Consider the following 13,443-nt stretch of genomic DNA (forward strand, 5'->3'; position numbering starts at 1 on the left):
GCACAGGTCGAGAAGTGTTTTCTCTAAGAGAGTGAAGATGCAGGTGCAAATCAGGCATTGCACGTGAGGTCATATTTACATCATAGAAAGAAAGGGTTTGTTCTTGACAGTGATTCTTCATGCATTAGAGAAATAGCTAATGCAATTTTTAATCAAATGACATGCATCAAAGAGAGGTAATGAAATGTTCTTCTTCGTTCAGCTCATTTGTACATTGTGCTGTCCAGAGCAAATTAGAAGACTTTCTGGTCTGGCGTTATTGCTAGCTTGAATCACAACATTACCTAAACAACGGTCAACTTTAACTGCCAGATCATGATGATAAAAAGATGTCATTGCCTTTCATGCAGTTGTTGAGATTAATGTCATTATTTTTATCCTATAAAGTGGTCATAGTGCACAGCAGAAGTCCAAATCACTGTTTAGCAATGGATTTGACTATATTGCCAAATCAGATTAATGTTTGACTTGTTTTGCCAAATGTCTTTTATGCTAATGTATACAGAAGCAAAATTGTACTCATTTTCAAAGCAAGCAACACCAGATGACAAAAAAAAACTAACATTTCCTCGGTGAAAATTAAGATGCGCAATGTTACTCAAAAAAGGCATGTGAACCTGTGACTTTACTTTGAACAAAGAAAGATATTAACCAATAGACTATGAATTTCTCTATCCTTGCCAGCTAAAATGAAAGGAAATTAAATGACCTTAAAAATATAAACTTTAGATCACAAAAAAAAATTCCAGTATGAAATTTATGCAAAACAAGCATCTACCTTTTACACACTTGGATTGACTTTACAAATACCTCACTGAGCAATTGTTCTAAAAGTGATTGAGTTCGCCATTAGAATTTTGGGAAACAAAGCAATAATAAAGAAGGGTATCTGGAGTACATTGCAGTCTTGATTCGGTCAGAAATGCTTTACATTTTTGATTCCGTTCCAAATGTCAACTAACACAAGGAGATAATTCTAGTGAGGCTGTGCCCTTTAACAGTAAAGTCAAATGAAACAGATAAAACAAAATTCACTAAACCATTTGGATGGCGTTCTGAGCCGAGGAAAACAAGAAGAAAGCAAGCATGGAAGGTGTCCAATAACCAGGAAGTAATGGCCAGCAACTTCTCGCCACCTATTAGCAGTCTTCAAACAAATTTAGATTTTTGGAAAGAGATTATGATTCCATTTACTCACTCAACTTCCAGCACTCTGCTCAAAATTATCCCCTCCTTTCAACCAAAGGAGATTTCTTAACCTCTTCCCAAATATCTAATTTTGTTTAATCATTGCTAGTTGGAGACTAGAAGTTTAAACTTTTCATCTTGCACTCTTCAAAACCAAGACACAAGAAACAGAATGGGGAAAGAAAAGACATCACTCTAGAGAAAATGAGAAGAGAGTGCTGCTTGGTTGGTTTATCTACTGTCGACATGGAGATACAGCAAGAACAATTAACTGTCAATCTTAATTCTCAGACCAAGTGGATAGGTTCTGATTAGTTAGGGTGGTGTCATGTAGACGCAGCAGAGTTTGGCTGAAACGATGACACTTTTTTTTTTGAAAATGTGCAATGATTGTACGAATTCCTTTTACCTAAATAAACATAAGACATGATCTTGAATATTTTGTAGTAGCTTTAAGCACATGCAAACACATCACACTGTAGACCCAGCTGATTATCTTAAACTGGTTTCTAGTAGAGATGTGCTGGTCAGGTGAATTGGCCATGCTAAATTGCCCATAACGTTAGGGGGAAATGGGTCCGGGTGGGTTACTCTTCAGAGCTTTTTCCCAGGGCGAAGGATTCAATAACGAGAGGTCACGCTTTCAAGGTGAGAGGTGGAAAGTTTAAGGGGGATACACACGACAAGTACTTCGCACAGAGGGTGGTGGGCGTTTGGAACGCGTTGCCAGCAGAGGTAGAGGCAGGCATGGTAGATTCATTTAAGATGCGCCTGGATAAATGTATGAGTAGGTGGGGAGTAGAGGGATACAGATGCTTAGGAATTGACCGACAGGTTTAGACATTACATTCTGATCGGCTCAGGCTTGGAGGGCCGAAGGGCCTGTTTCTGGGCTGTAAATTTTCTTTGTGCTCTTTGTACTCTTTGGAGGGTCGGTGTGATTTGTTGGGCCGAAGGGCCTTTTTCCACACTGTAGGGCATCTAATCTCATCTATAACTCTTACCCCAGTTTACATTTTTAGTAAATGATTTCCAACAGCAAAATCACATCTAATAGTGGATATATGTTTCTAGCAAGCTAGCAGGCTAGTTAGTCTAAGTCACTTGTTGCCTACAGCAAATGACTATCAGGATGCGTTGTTTGACACAGTCATTGGGATATATGGCCCATTTACCTGGCAACACACTGGCACTGGAACTCAGATTCATTTTTGTGGTTAGTAAAATATCCATTTGGTTTAACAGCAGCGTACTATTAGTGGAGAAAACCACTCATGGATTTACTGCATTGAGAGGCAGCTCGCTTCACTTGTTGCTCACATTTTTGAGGCACCTTCCCCTTTGCACTGACACAAAACAGGTACGAAAGTAAGTTATGAAGGTCATAATGAAGTCACAAACTTATATCGATACATTAAAAAGAACTGGCAAAAACGTGAAATTTTCCATTTGAAAGTAATAATAAAAAAGTATATCAAAATTGTGAGAGATTGCAAAGTTCTGAAATGCAGAGAGATCTGGATGCTCTTGTGCATGAACTGTAAAAGGTTAGTTTGCAGGTACAATACGTAATGGGAAAACTAATAGAATGTTATCATTTATTGCGAGGGAATTGAATATAAAAATAAAGAGGTTATCGATCAGTTCTACAGGGCACTGGTGAATCGCCGTCTGGAGAACTGTGTACAGTAGTGGTCACCTTATTTAAAGAAGAATGAAGTGGACTGGAAACAGGTAGACATGATTAACTAAACTAATACCTGCAATGGCCAGGGTGTCTTCTGACCAAAGGTTGGACAAGAAAGGCTTGTATTCACTTGAATTTAAAAGAGTAAGTTTGAAACATGCAAGATCCTGAGGGATGTGGAAATGATGTTTCTTCTCGTGGGAGAATTTAGAACTAGGGGACATTTTTTAACAATCAAGAGTTTCCCACTTAATTCAGAGATTAGGAGAATTTTTCTCTTGCTGAAAGTTATGCATCTTTCAAACTCTTCCTCAAAAGGCAGTGGAAGCAGAGTCCTTGAATAATTCTAAAGCAGATATAGACAGATTCTTGACAAGCAAGGGACTGAACAGTTATCAGGGATAGGTGGGGATATGGAGTAATCAGATCAATTTCAAACTTATTAAAATGGTGAAACAGGCTTGAGGGACAAGTCACTGTTCCTAATTTATATTTCGTTCAATCATGTTAAGCTTCAGAAAACTGAAATGATCTGGACCTGAATCTGAATTGTGGCACAATAGAGAAGTATAAAATCTCACTGTCTTTTTCAAAGATGCAATTCACAAAGCAATTCTTATCAAAAAGACCTAAACACTTTTTTTTAGATTAGATTAGATTACTTACAGTGTGGAAACAGGCTCTTCGGCCCAACAAGTCCACACCGCCCCGCCGAAGCGCAACCCACCCATACCCCTACATTTACCCCTTACCTAACACTACGGACAATTTAGCATTGCCAATTCACCTGACCTGCACATCTTTGGACTGTGGGAGGAAACCGGAGCACCCGGAGGAAACCCACGCAGACACGGGGAGAACGTGCAAACTCCACACAGTCAGTCGCCTGAGGCGGGAATTGAACTTGGGTCTCTGGCGCTGTGAGGCAGCAGTGCTAACCACTGTGCCACCGTGCCGCCCACTTCTATTGCAGATTTTTAAATAAGTGTAGGATTCCTGTCAACTGTGTTATTTGTTTCATTCATTCAAGGGATATGGCATTGCTGTCTAGTCCAACATTGTTGAACTTCTGAAATTACCCTGGAGAATGTGGTGGTGAGCTGCTTTCCTGAACTACTGCCATTCACGTGGGGTAGGGACACCCACAGTGCTGTCAGGAGGGAATTCCATCATTTTAACCCAGTGGCAGTGAAAGAACAGTGATATACTCCCAAGGCAGGAGAGTATGTAGATAGTGGAGGAAATTGCAGACAGTGGTTTTCTGATGCATTGGCTGCCCTTGTCCTTCTAGATGGTGGACATATGGCTTTGAAAGGTGTTGCTCAAGGAGACTTGGTGAGAGGTTGCAGTACCTCATGTAGATGATACACACTGCTGCTGCTGGGCAGATAAACTACAATATCACTGAAACAAAGCTCTCTTTTATTCTTCCTCATGAGCTACGACTACAGTTCATATTAAATAACAACAGCATGAAGTTTGCATTTCATAAACGTGAGGGAAACAGGATAGAGAAATTCTCAGGATTAACCAGCATTTACATAGCAGTAAAACTTCAAATGCACCTTATTCCCCAGAAATTGTCTCGGAAGAGTCCAGAAGGAATCATGGCTGAGGAACCGTCTTGACAGGTCAACCAACTGGAACTCCCCTGAGTCAGGGTCCACGATCATCTGAGAGGTTGAGACAGGAGGTGTCACAGGCTGAGCTGGTGCAGTCACATTCACACCTAGGAGAGAAAATACAATTGTAACTCAGTTTAATTTTGAGAAGGGATCACTTCAACTGAGGCTGACTTTGACGCATACTTAAGACAGAATGAGTTGGAGGTTAAATGGCAGTCTGAAATTCAACAACAACTTAAGTCAGGGCAGCACAGTTGCTCAGTGGTTAGCACTGCTGCCTCATGGCATGAGTGACCAGTGTTCGATACTACCCTTGGGTAACTGTCTGTCTGGGTTTCCTGACTGATTTGGTCACACAGAGCAGACTCAGCCTGGCGAGTGACAAAGACGGTGATCCAGCCACACCAATAGTTCACTTTAATATTCAGCATATAAATCAACCCCCTGTTTGGAGGGATTGTTTCAACTTTTTTGGCAACATTGAAAACAAAAAATGATGGAAATCACTGTGGGTCAGGCAGCATCCATGGAGAGAGATAGTGAGCTAACGTTTCAAGGCTGGATGATTCTTCATCAGAGCATTATATCCCAACATCTAGGATAACAAAATTTGTCTTGTGTTTCTTTGCAAAGCTAATCAGATCCTGTGGCAAGTATCATAAGTTGCCTTTCTGCAAAGTATTCTCAATTAGTTTCTTTGCACCTACTTACTGTCTTATTGTGCCAACAAGACCATTCAGTCCCAAGACTGGGTGGAAATCCTATTCCTACATTGCTGCTTCAGCATTTGGGAGTTGATAGAGAATTATTAAGACAAACCAGCTAAGAGTGCAAACTTCTGCTGTGGATGGTCACTACCATAGAGTGAAAAAGCGCCAAGTAACCTATCCTGCAGTGTGAATGCGGTATCAACTAACACAGTAGCTCGGCACCTAGTAAATTTCCAAGTCTACCAATGAATTATAATGAGGTTGTTTTCCATGGTAGCTTTTTCTTTAAGAAACACAACTGACAACAGACAGAAGGATGAGCTGATGAAAGAATAAAAAAAAATCTTCAAAGCAAAAATAAAGGTGTGGAGCAGATGCTTTTTATAATAATTTACCCATAAAGTTGTCTTCCTCAGTGAAGCGCAGATGTATCTGGTTTCTATAGCGGTTTGTAGCTTCACAGTTTCTAGTAACACCAAAGCAGAAACAAGGAACACATCGCAGACTACCCTCCACATTGAATTGACCTTCAGAGCAAACTCCTGAAAAGGAAAACAGATAATTAAATAAACGTTTGTGACTGGTGTAGATGGTGGCTCAGTGGTTAGCACTGCTGCCTCTCAGCACCAGGGTTTGATTCCAGCCTCAGGCTGTGTGGAGTTTGCAAATTCTCCCAGTGTCTGTGTGGGTTTCCACCGGGTGCTCCAGTTTCCTCCCACAATCCAAAGATGTGCAGGTTAGGTGAATTGGCCATGCTAAATTGCCCATAGTGTTCAGGGATGTGTAGGTCAGGTGCATTAGTCAGGGGTAATAGGGTAGGGGAATAGATCTGGATGGGTTATTTTTTTTAAAGTCCTGTGTGGATTTGTTGGCCAAATGGCCTATTTCCACACTGTAGGGATTTTATGAAAAAGGGGAAGGAAGAATGAGGAGAGAATTAAACTGGGCCCGAAATAATTTCATCTATGCTGCTTTCACAGCATTACTGATACATATACAAGGCCTTGATGACCATGTACTGTTACTTAGAAATGAAATGTAACATCTCCAGGTTTACAGGTGACACAAAGCAAGGTGGGAGAGTGAGCTATGAGGAGGATGTAGAGAGCCTTCGGAGATGAGTTGAGTGAGTGGGCCAATTCATGGTAGATGAAGTATAATGTAGATAAATATGAGGTCATCCACTGTGGTAGCAAGAAAAGGAAGGTAAGTTATTCTATGAATAGCAATAGATTGAGAAAGGGGAGGTACAGCAAGACCTGGTTGTTCACGTAGACCAGTCACTGCAAGTGTGTATGTAGGTGCATTAGGCAGTAAAAGATGCAAATGATATGTTGGCCAGATCAGATAAGGATATTTCCTGAAAGGACATTAGCAAAACCAATGAGCTTTTTCTTACACAATTGACAATGATTACATGCTTCCCAGGATAAGCTTTTAATTCCAGATTATTTTTTATAATTAAATTCAAATTTCACAACTGGGTTTGAACCTACATCCCTAAAACATAGCCTGGGATTCTAAATGACCAGCCGAGTGGCCTTAACAGTGCTCCACATCTCCCCAGAATTAAATCATTAGAAAACAACACATCCCTACCCACCAGAGTCTTGAATCGACAACTAGCAAAATAAAGAACACTTTGCGGGTTAAAGCACGTTTTATCAGCCGACCCTTCATAACTAGGTTGAGATTTGAAACTCAGTTTAACCCTTTATAGTGCATGTCCAAACCGCTGACATATCAATTCCATTCTTTCATAATAAAATATTTAAATAAAAACCAAAGTATGAAACAAGCCAAATAATGAGATACTGTAGTGGCGTCAAATGATCAAAAAACTTGGCCAAAGAGGTACATTTTAAGGAATATCTTAAAAGAAGAAGGAAAATAGAAAGGAAGAACCCTCCAAGCCCAAAGACTGGTGTGAATGTGAAACACTGCCCCTGGGAGTGGTTGAAGCAAACAGTAGAAATGTACTGTAGGGCAGTTTTGGCGAGAGGGTTGCAATAAGAGTCAGATAAGGAAAGTTGAGAGGTGGCTGAAGTGGAGCAGTAGTGCTGCTTAGTCTGACTGGGTCAGGTGACCCTCAGGTTGAACTACCACCTGTCATTTCTCTCAAATGAGAGCATAGTCCTAAAGTTCTCTGGAACTATGGCAACTTTATCATGACTCCTACATTGGAATCCCTGTATTAGTCAGAGGAAACTTAATTCGACAAAATGCTTCTCTTAAAATGTTCTCTTCACACCATGTTTTTCCAGTCCCCACATGAATCCCCTAATGGATCACAGTTCCACTTCTATCCGTCAGGTTCAGCACAAGGCAGTTGGCATCAAACATCAATTGAAGTTACAATTGGGTAGGGCATAATGTCTATTCCCCAGTACCTGTAGCTCTGGCAGGAGACAAACAGGAGAATCTATCCTCCTTCTCCAGTCCCAATACTTTTAACACTAATTGTAGTACTCCTGCTACTGGCTGAGATCAGTTTGTTCCCCACACAGCAAGCATGGATCCGAATCCTCTCAGTCTGTAAGACTGAGCTGCTCCTGAATCACCCTTAGTGATTAATAGCTGCATTTCATTAGTTTTGCCATAAGGGTGGCAGTGGTAATGGTCAGAGACAAAAGAAAACTGCAGATGCCGGAATCCAAGGTAGACGAGGAGGAGGCTGGAAGAACACAGCAAGCCAGGCAGCATCAGGAGGTGCAGAAGTTGACATTTCAGGTATTAATGGTCAAGTAGGGGATAACTGATAACAAGCAACTTGAGTTAAAAACTGAAAGGTAACTGGGTAACAAATGGCATTTGATCCTCAGAGTATCTGGTGTAGTGAATAACCAGTGACAGATAATTAGTGATCCCACACACCCAGTGTATGATGTACTGCTTTCTGGGCAGTTCTCTCCCTCACCATCCACATGATGTAAGTACTGCATCGATTGTTCTTCTGATTTAATCAAGACAGATCCACCAATCCTTCACTTCCATAAAAAGTCACTGTGCAAATTCCCATCTTTGATTTTCAAATATTAAAGCCAACAGGTCCAAACATTTACTTACAAGTCAGGAGATAGATTGATGGATAAGTATGCATTCCTGCGTGATGACCACTGTCATTTCAAACTCCAAGTACTAACAGTTTTGGATATTATGAAATAAAATGATTATTGATAGATGTTTTCTATTATTAACTCATCAGTTGCATTGAACCTAACCTAAAGGCATTACCTGGGTTGGATTTCAAAATCAGCAGTGCATCGGGGATTGCAAAGATCATTCCTTTGGCATTGATGGCTTCGCATGTGTAAGCTCCTTGATCGGACTCCTTGACATCCCTAATGATCAATGTCCCCTGGCCATTCTGACTAGTCATGGTAACTCTGGACAAAAAAAACATGAGAATTGGTTGCAGTTATAACTTTGCAACAAAGTTGTGCTAAAACAACATATAGCAGCTGAGAGTGTCCAAGGACAAGAAGTGAATTCAATTGTTCTAAATGACATTCCACAGCAGTAGGTGAGTCTTTCTGTTGTGTTCAGAAAGCTAACTGCATACACCTGCATTGAGACATACATAAATATGTTACACAACATAAATCCCATTTCATTTCATTTATAGCCAGGAAATACGGTCGTGCATTTCAATATTAGGAATTCAGGCTGTTAGCTAGTCTTTTCCTTTGTCCCAGTTCAGAAATTTCCCCATCAGTGAGAACATAGAACATTACAGTAACAAGCCCTTCAGCCCTCGATGTTGCACCGACCTGTCATACCAATCTGAAGCCCATCTAACCTACACTATTCCATGTATGGTCCATATGCTTGTCCAATGACGACTTAAATGTACTTAAAAGTTGGCAAATCTACTACCATTGCAGCCAAAGCATTCCATACCCTTACTACTCTCTGAGTAAAGAAACTACCTCTGACATCTGTAAAGGGAGGAGGATTGGGGCACAAGATATGGGGAATAAGGCAGAGAACAGGAGCAAAACTGAAGAGAAAGCAGGAGAAAACAGAAGAGTGGATGAGAGAGAGAAATAGATATGAGAGTTGCGTCAAGCAGAATGCATTTACCTTCAGACAGTATTGAGCAAAATATCTGTTTGACATAGTTATTATTTTTGTGTTATTATCTCTCCAACCCAAGGGACAAAGTTTGGATATATACCTTCACAATTATGTGAGAAAATGAAAAGAGTTTGAATCCAAAACTCCCCTGCAGCTTTTCATGGATCTAGGTTTAAGTCTGTCACTGAGGGTCATTAGGGCTGCAAAGAAAAATTGCCCTATGATCTAATTACAGTAATAAGCTAATGATCTGGCAAATCTGATCAAACAAATATAGACTGGTTGTAATTTTAGAAAGCTGGGAAACACTCAGCCAATTCAAATACAGTGAGAATCTCGTTGACTTCACTCCAGTACTTGCTGATTCTATTGGAGGGCTCTGCACATAGAGAAAAGGCAAGCAACAAGTGAGAATCTGTGTCACTGGATTACATCATATCATCTCCTGAACTAGATTGAATTGTTTTAAGGGGGTTGGATGCAAATTTTCTTGATATTTTTGTAACTTACCTTTCATCTGATTTTCACCTCTCCCAAGCAAAGTGCAGAGGGTGCAGAGTGTCAGACATGATGCCTGGGGAGTGGACCGTTTGCTGTCTGTGTTGCCATTCAAGTGTTTCACCTACATGCCAGCTTGAAAAGCTATGACCATCCCTGGTTGCCACAAAGCCAACATTTGACTGACTCAAGGACCGTGTCGCATTTACCTGCCGGAAAGAGGGATATGACCCCAGTTCAATCTCCAGGTAATGATGGGAGTTGGAACTCCCGCTGCCACACACGTTAGTGTCACTGTACCGCCCCGTTTCACCAGGACTGTTTCTTCTGGTGGTGTGATCACCTGAGGAGGAGCTGTAAAGTATAACATAGAATAGCAATTTTGTTAGCGTGCTGATCTCTGCAATAATTTCTTCATCCTAAGTGAAGGACAGTTTCAAGTCCAAACATAAGAATTTTTGAATAAATTTATCTCCCTTCAAAGATTCAGTGGGAAAGGGGAAATGAATTTCATTGATGGTCTCAACAAAAGTTCCACCTGCAGGAGGGCTCTAGCTCAAAACGTCATCACCTTGACTCTAGAAGTTGAAAGAATAGGCCACCCCTCCCATGCCATACTAGAGGAATACTGTACTGTCAAAGATGCCACTTTTTGGACAAGGCATTAGGCCAAGGCCCAGTCTGAAGCTGAAGCATCTCATGGCACGAGATAAAGAGGAGCAAGGGGCTCTCCTGACATCGTGAGAAATATTTGTCTGTTCAGAAATGATCAAATAATCCTTTACCCTGTCAATTTTTCATTGGTCTTCTCTGTGTGTAAAGCAATCACCATGTTTCCCTACACAACAACGATCACTGCAATTCAAAGCAATGGATGATTGAAGCACTTTGGGATTTCCTCATGACATGAGGATGCTGTGGTGATCCTTGTGCGATAGTTAGTGTTAAAAATCCAAATCCCACTGGGCAAAATTGTGAAATTTATTAAAACTGGCAATTTGTGGGTTGATACCCACAGTGACCAAAAACTGGGTCCACCAATAAAAACTCACTTGTTCATGAATATCCTGTGAGGAAAACTGCCATCTCTATGTGGTCCTGGCTACATGGGACTCCAGGTACATCTTGTCAGTGTGCCCCATAATGGCCTCAGAGCTGACTTAGGGATCCACGCTGTTATAAAACAATTCCTAATGGTGTACAAACACCATATTCTCTGGGCAATATAATCAAACTATACCTGTATTGCCCATAAACTAAGAAAAACTGCTTTGAAAAAAAGTGATTTTGCTGATCTGATGATGAGTGCCAACTGCACATGCTAATCACTCATTATTTCTGACTGTGCATGCATGATATTAAGCTATCTTTAAAAATTAAAATTAAAATTCTACTTATTTAACATATTTTTAAACCCGATGTACTCTTTCATTAATTGTTTTTTATTATTAGGCATTTGTTGGGTATTTCTCACTCCCTGTTTAAGTATATTTATAAGAGAGATTGCTGCTATGTACATGCTCCTGGGTATCAGCAATCACAGCCCAAATAAATGTCATGTTTTGTTCTTTTCCGTTTACAAGAACTGTGCCCAGGTCCGGTCACCCTGTTACAAGAAGGATATTCAGCTGGAGAGGGGTCAGAAGAGATTTACCAGGATGTTGCAGGAATGCAGGGTTTGTGTTACAGGGGGAAGGCTAGATAGGCTGGGACACTTTTTGGTGAAGCGTAGGAGGTTGAGGCATGACCTTATAGAGGTTTATAAAATCATGAGGGGTATAGACGAGGTGAATGGCTGATGTCTTTTCCCTAGGGTGAGGATTTCAAGATTTCAAATATGGGGCTTATTTTTAAGGTGAGAGGAAAAAGATTTTAAAAAGACATGAGGGGCTTTTTTGTTTTACAGAGAGAGTGGTTTGCATGTGGAATAAACATCCAGAGGAAGTGGTGGACGTGGTCCAGTTAGAACAACTAAAGGACATTTAGATATGTTTGGAGGGATATGGGGGCAAGCACAGGCAAGTGACACTACTTTAGTTTGGGATGACGGGCTGCATGGGCTGGACGGACTGAAGGGTCTGTTTCTGTGCCGTATGACACTATGTGGAAACAGATTCAGCCCTATCCACTCTACCCAGCCTGCTCATAGTTAAAAATCACACAACACCAGGTTATAGTCCAACAGGTTTAATTGGAAGCACACTAGCTTTCGGAGCGATGCTCCTTCATCAGGTGATTGTGGAGGGCTCGATCGTAACACAGAATTTATAGCAAACATTTGGAGTGTGATGTAACTGAAATTATACATTGAAGAATTGATTGTCTGTTAAGCCTTTCATCTGTTAGAATACAGTGATAGTTTCACTTCTTTCATGTGTAAATCACAAAACCCTTTTTTTAAAGTTGCATTCTCGGGTTCGCTGTTAACAATGGTGATAACTAGACAATGTGTTGAAGGTGTTAGCGCCCTGTGTTCTCTGTCTATGACCTGATGTTTAGATTGATTCCAATCCCAAAAAGTGAAATAACAGAGTTTTACATAAATTCATGCAGTTTTTGAGCTCAGAGTTCTACATGAATGTATGTGGTTTTTGAGCAACGTGCAATGTAACTTTGTACCAAAAAAATTCACGACACACTATATATATGTGTGCATGTGGGTCTTTGTCTGTCTGTGTGTGTCTGTCTGTCTGGGGTGGGGGTTGTTGAGTGCAGAGTGTCTTAAGTCTGTGAGGGGATGCATGTGTGGGAGTCTGTGTGTCACTCACTACACACACACACGCACACACACACTAATGTGACATGAACCCAAGGTGCTGCTCATGATTTTGATCATTTCTGACCATTGTCTATTGTAACTGATGATCTGTTTCTAAATGATTATGAATGAGAAACTTAAATGATTGTGAATGAGTAACAAGTGCATTGTTGATGACTTTCTTGGAATCAAAGCCAAGTCACTCAGAATTTGAGGAGCACGAGCAAAGCAGAGGGATGGGAACAAAGCCATTCAGCCCCATTGGCCTTCTTTCTCAATTATATGATGACTAATCTAGATTTGGACTTGCCTCCTAATCCTTCATAACCTTACCTAACTAAATATTGACTGAAGTCTCAAAGTTTCCAACTGACCAGGCTGGTTCTTGCTCCCAATCTTGCTGAGGTAAGCATACTAATGGTTAGGCTGGTATCCTTAACGTCCCATTGGACTCTCAGTCAGAAATCCTTCCCCCAGCGAGATCCCTCTGCTGCAATGGGAAGAAACCGACTTGCTTCTTCCAAATAGGAAGGGGTGGCAACAGGGAAGTGTGATAAATAACAATATGCCAATATTGGGCTCTTCAGGACATCTTACACATTTCCCAAATCACTACCATATTCTGAAAGTTCCGTTAAAAAAGTGACGTAACTCGTTTCAACACTTCCCTGAAAGTAATATTTGCACTTATATAGTGCCTTTGAAATAACTCAGAGGTCATCCGGTGAATGTTTTATTCCTTGCAAACACCAGTGACATACTGTGGCCAATCCAAAAAAATCACCTGTTCAGAGAATGTGAAGGCTTTAGAGAGGATGTGGGGACAGAACTTCAGCTATGCGGCAAGACCCAAGAAATAGGGGTTGCTGTCCTTAGAGCAGAGTAGATCATTGATGTTCA

The 13,443-nt window shown here is 40.8% G+C and overlaps 1 protein-coding gene across 1 annotated transcript in view; it reads right to left on the reverse strand.

The window, feature by feature from the left end:
• hspg2 (heparan sulfate proteoglycan 2) overlaps nt 1–13,443 on the reverse strand; it is a 522,026-nt gene that overhangs the window by 285,135 nt on the left and 223,448 nt on the right. Inside the window, exons 12-15 of the mRNA XM_043675530.1 lie at nt 9,995–10,139; nt 8,445–8,596; nt 5,606–5,752; nt 4,441–4,604 (exon numbers count right to left, since the gene is read on the reverse strand). Coding sequence (XP_043531465.1) covers nt 4,441–4,604; nt 5,606–5,752; nt 8,445–8,596; nt 9,995–10,139 — 608 coding nt within the window. The remainder of the gene's footprint in view (nt 1–4,440; nt 4,605–5,605; nt 5,753–8,444; nt 8,597–9,994; nt 10,140–13,443) is intronic.

Source organism: Chiloscyllium plagiosum, chromosome 34, assembly GCF_004010195.1.
Source record: "Chiloscyllium plagiosum isolate BGI_BamShark_2017 chromosome 34, ASM401019v2, whole genome shotgun sequence".
Classification (NCBI taxonomy): domain Eukaryota; kingdom Metazoa; phylum Chordata; class Chondrichthyes; order Orectolobiformes; family Hemiscylliidae; genus Chiloscyllium; species Chiloscyllium plagiosum.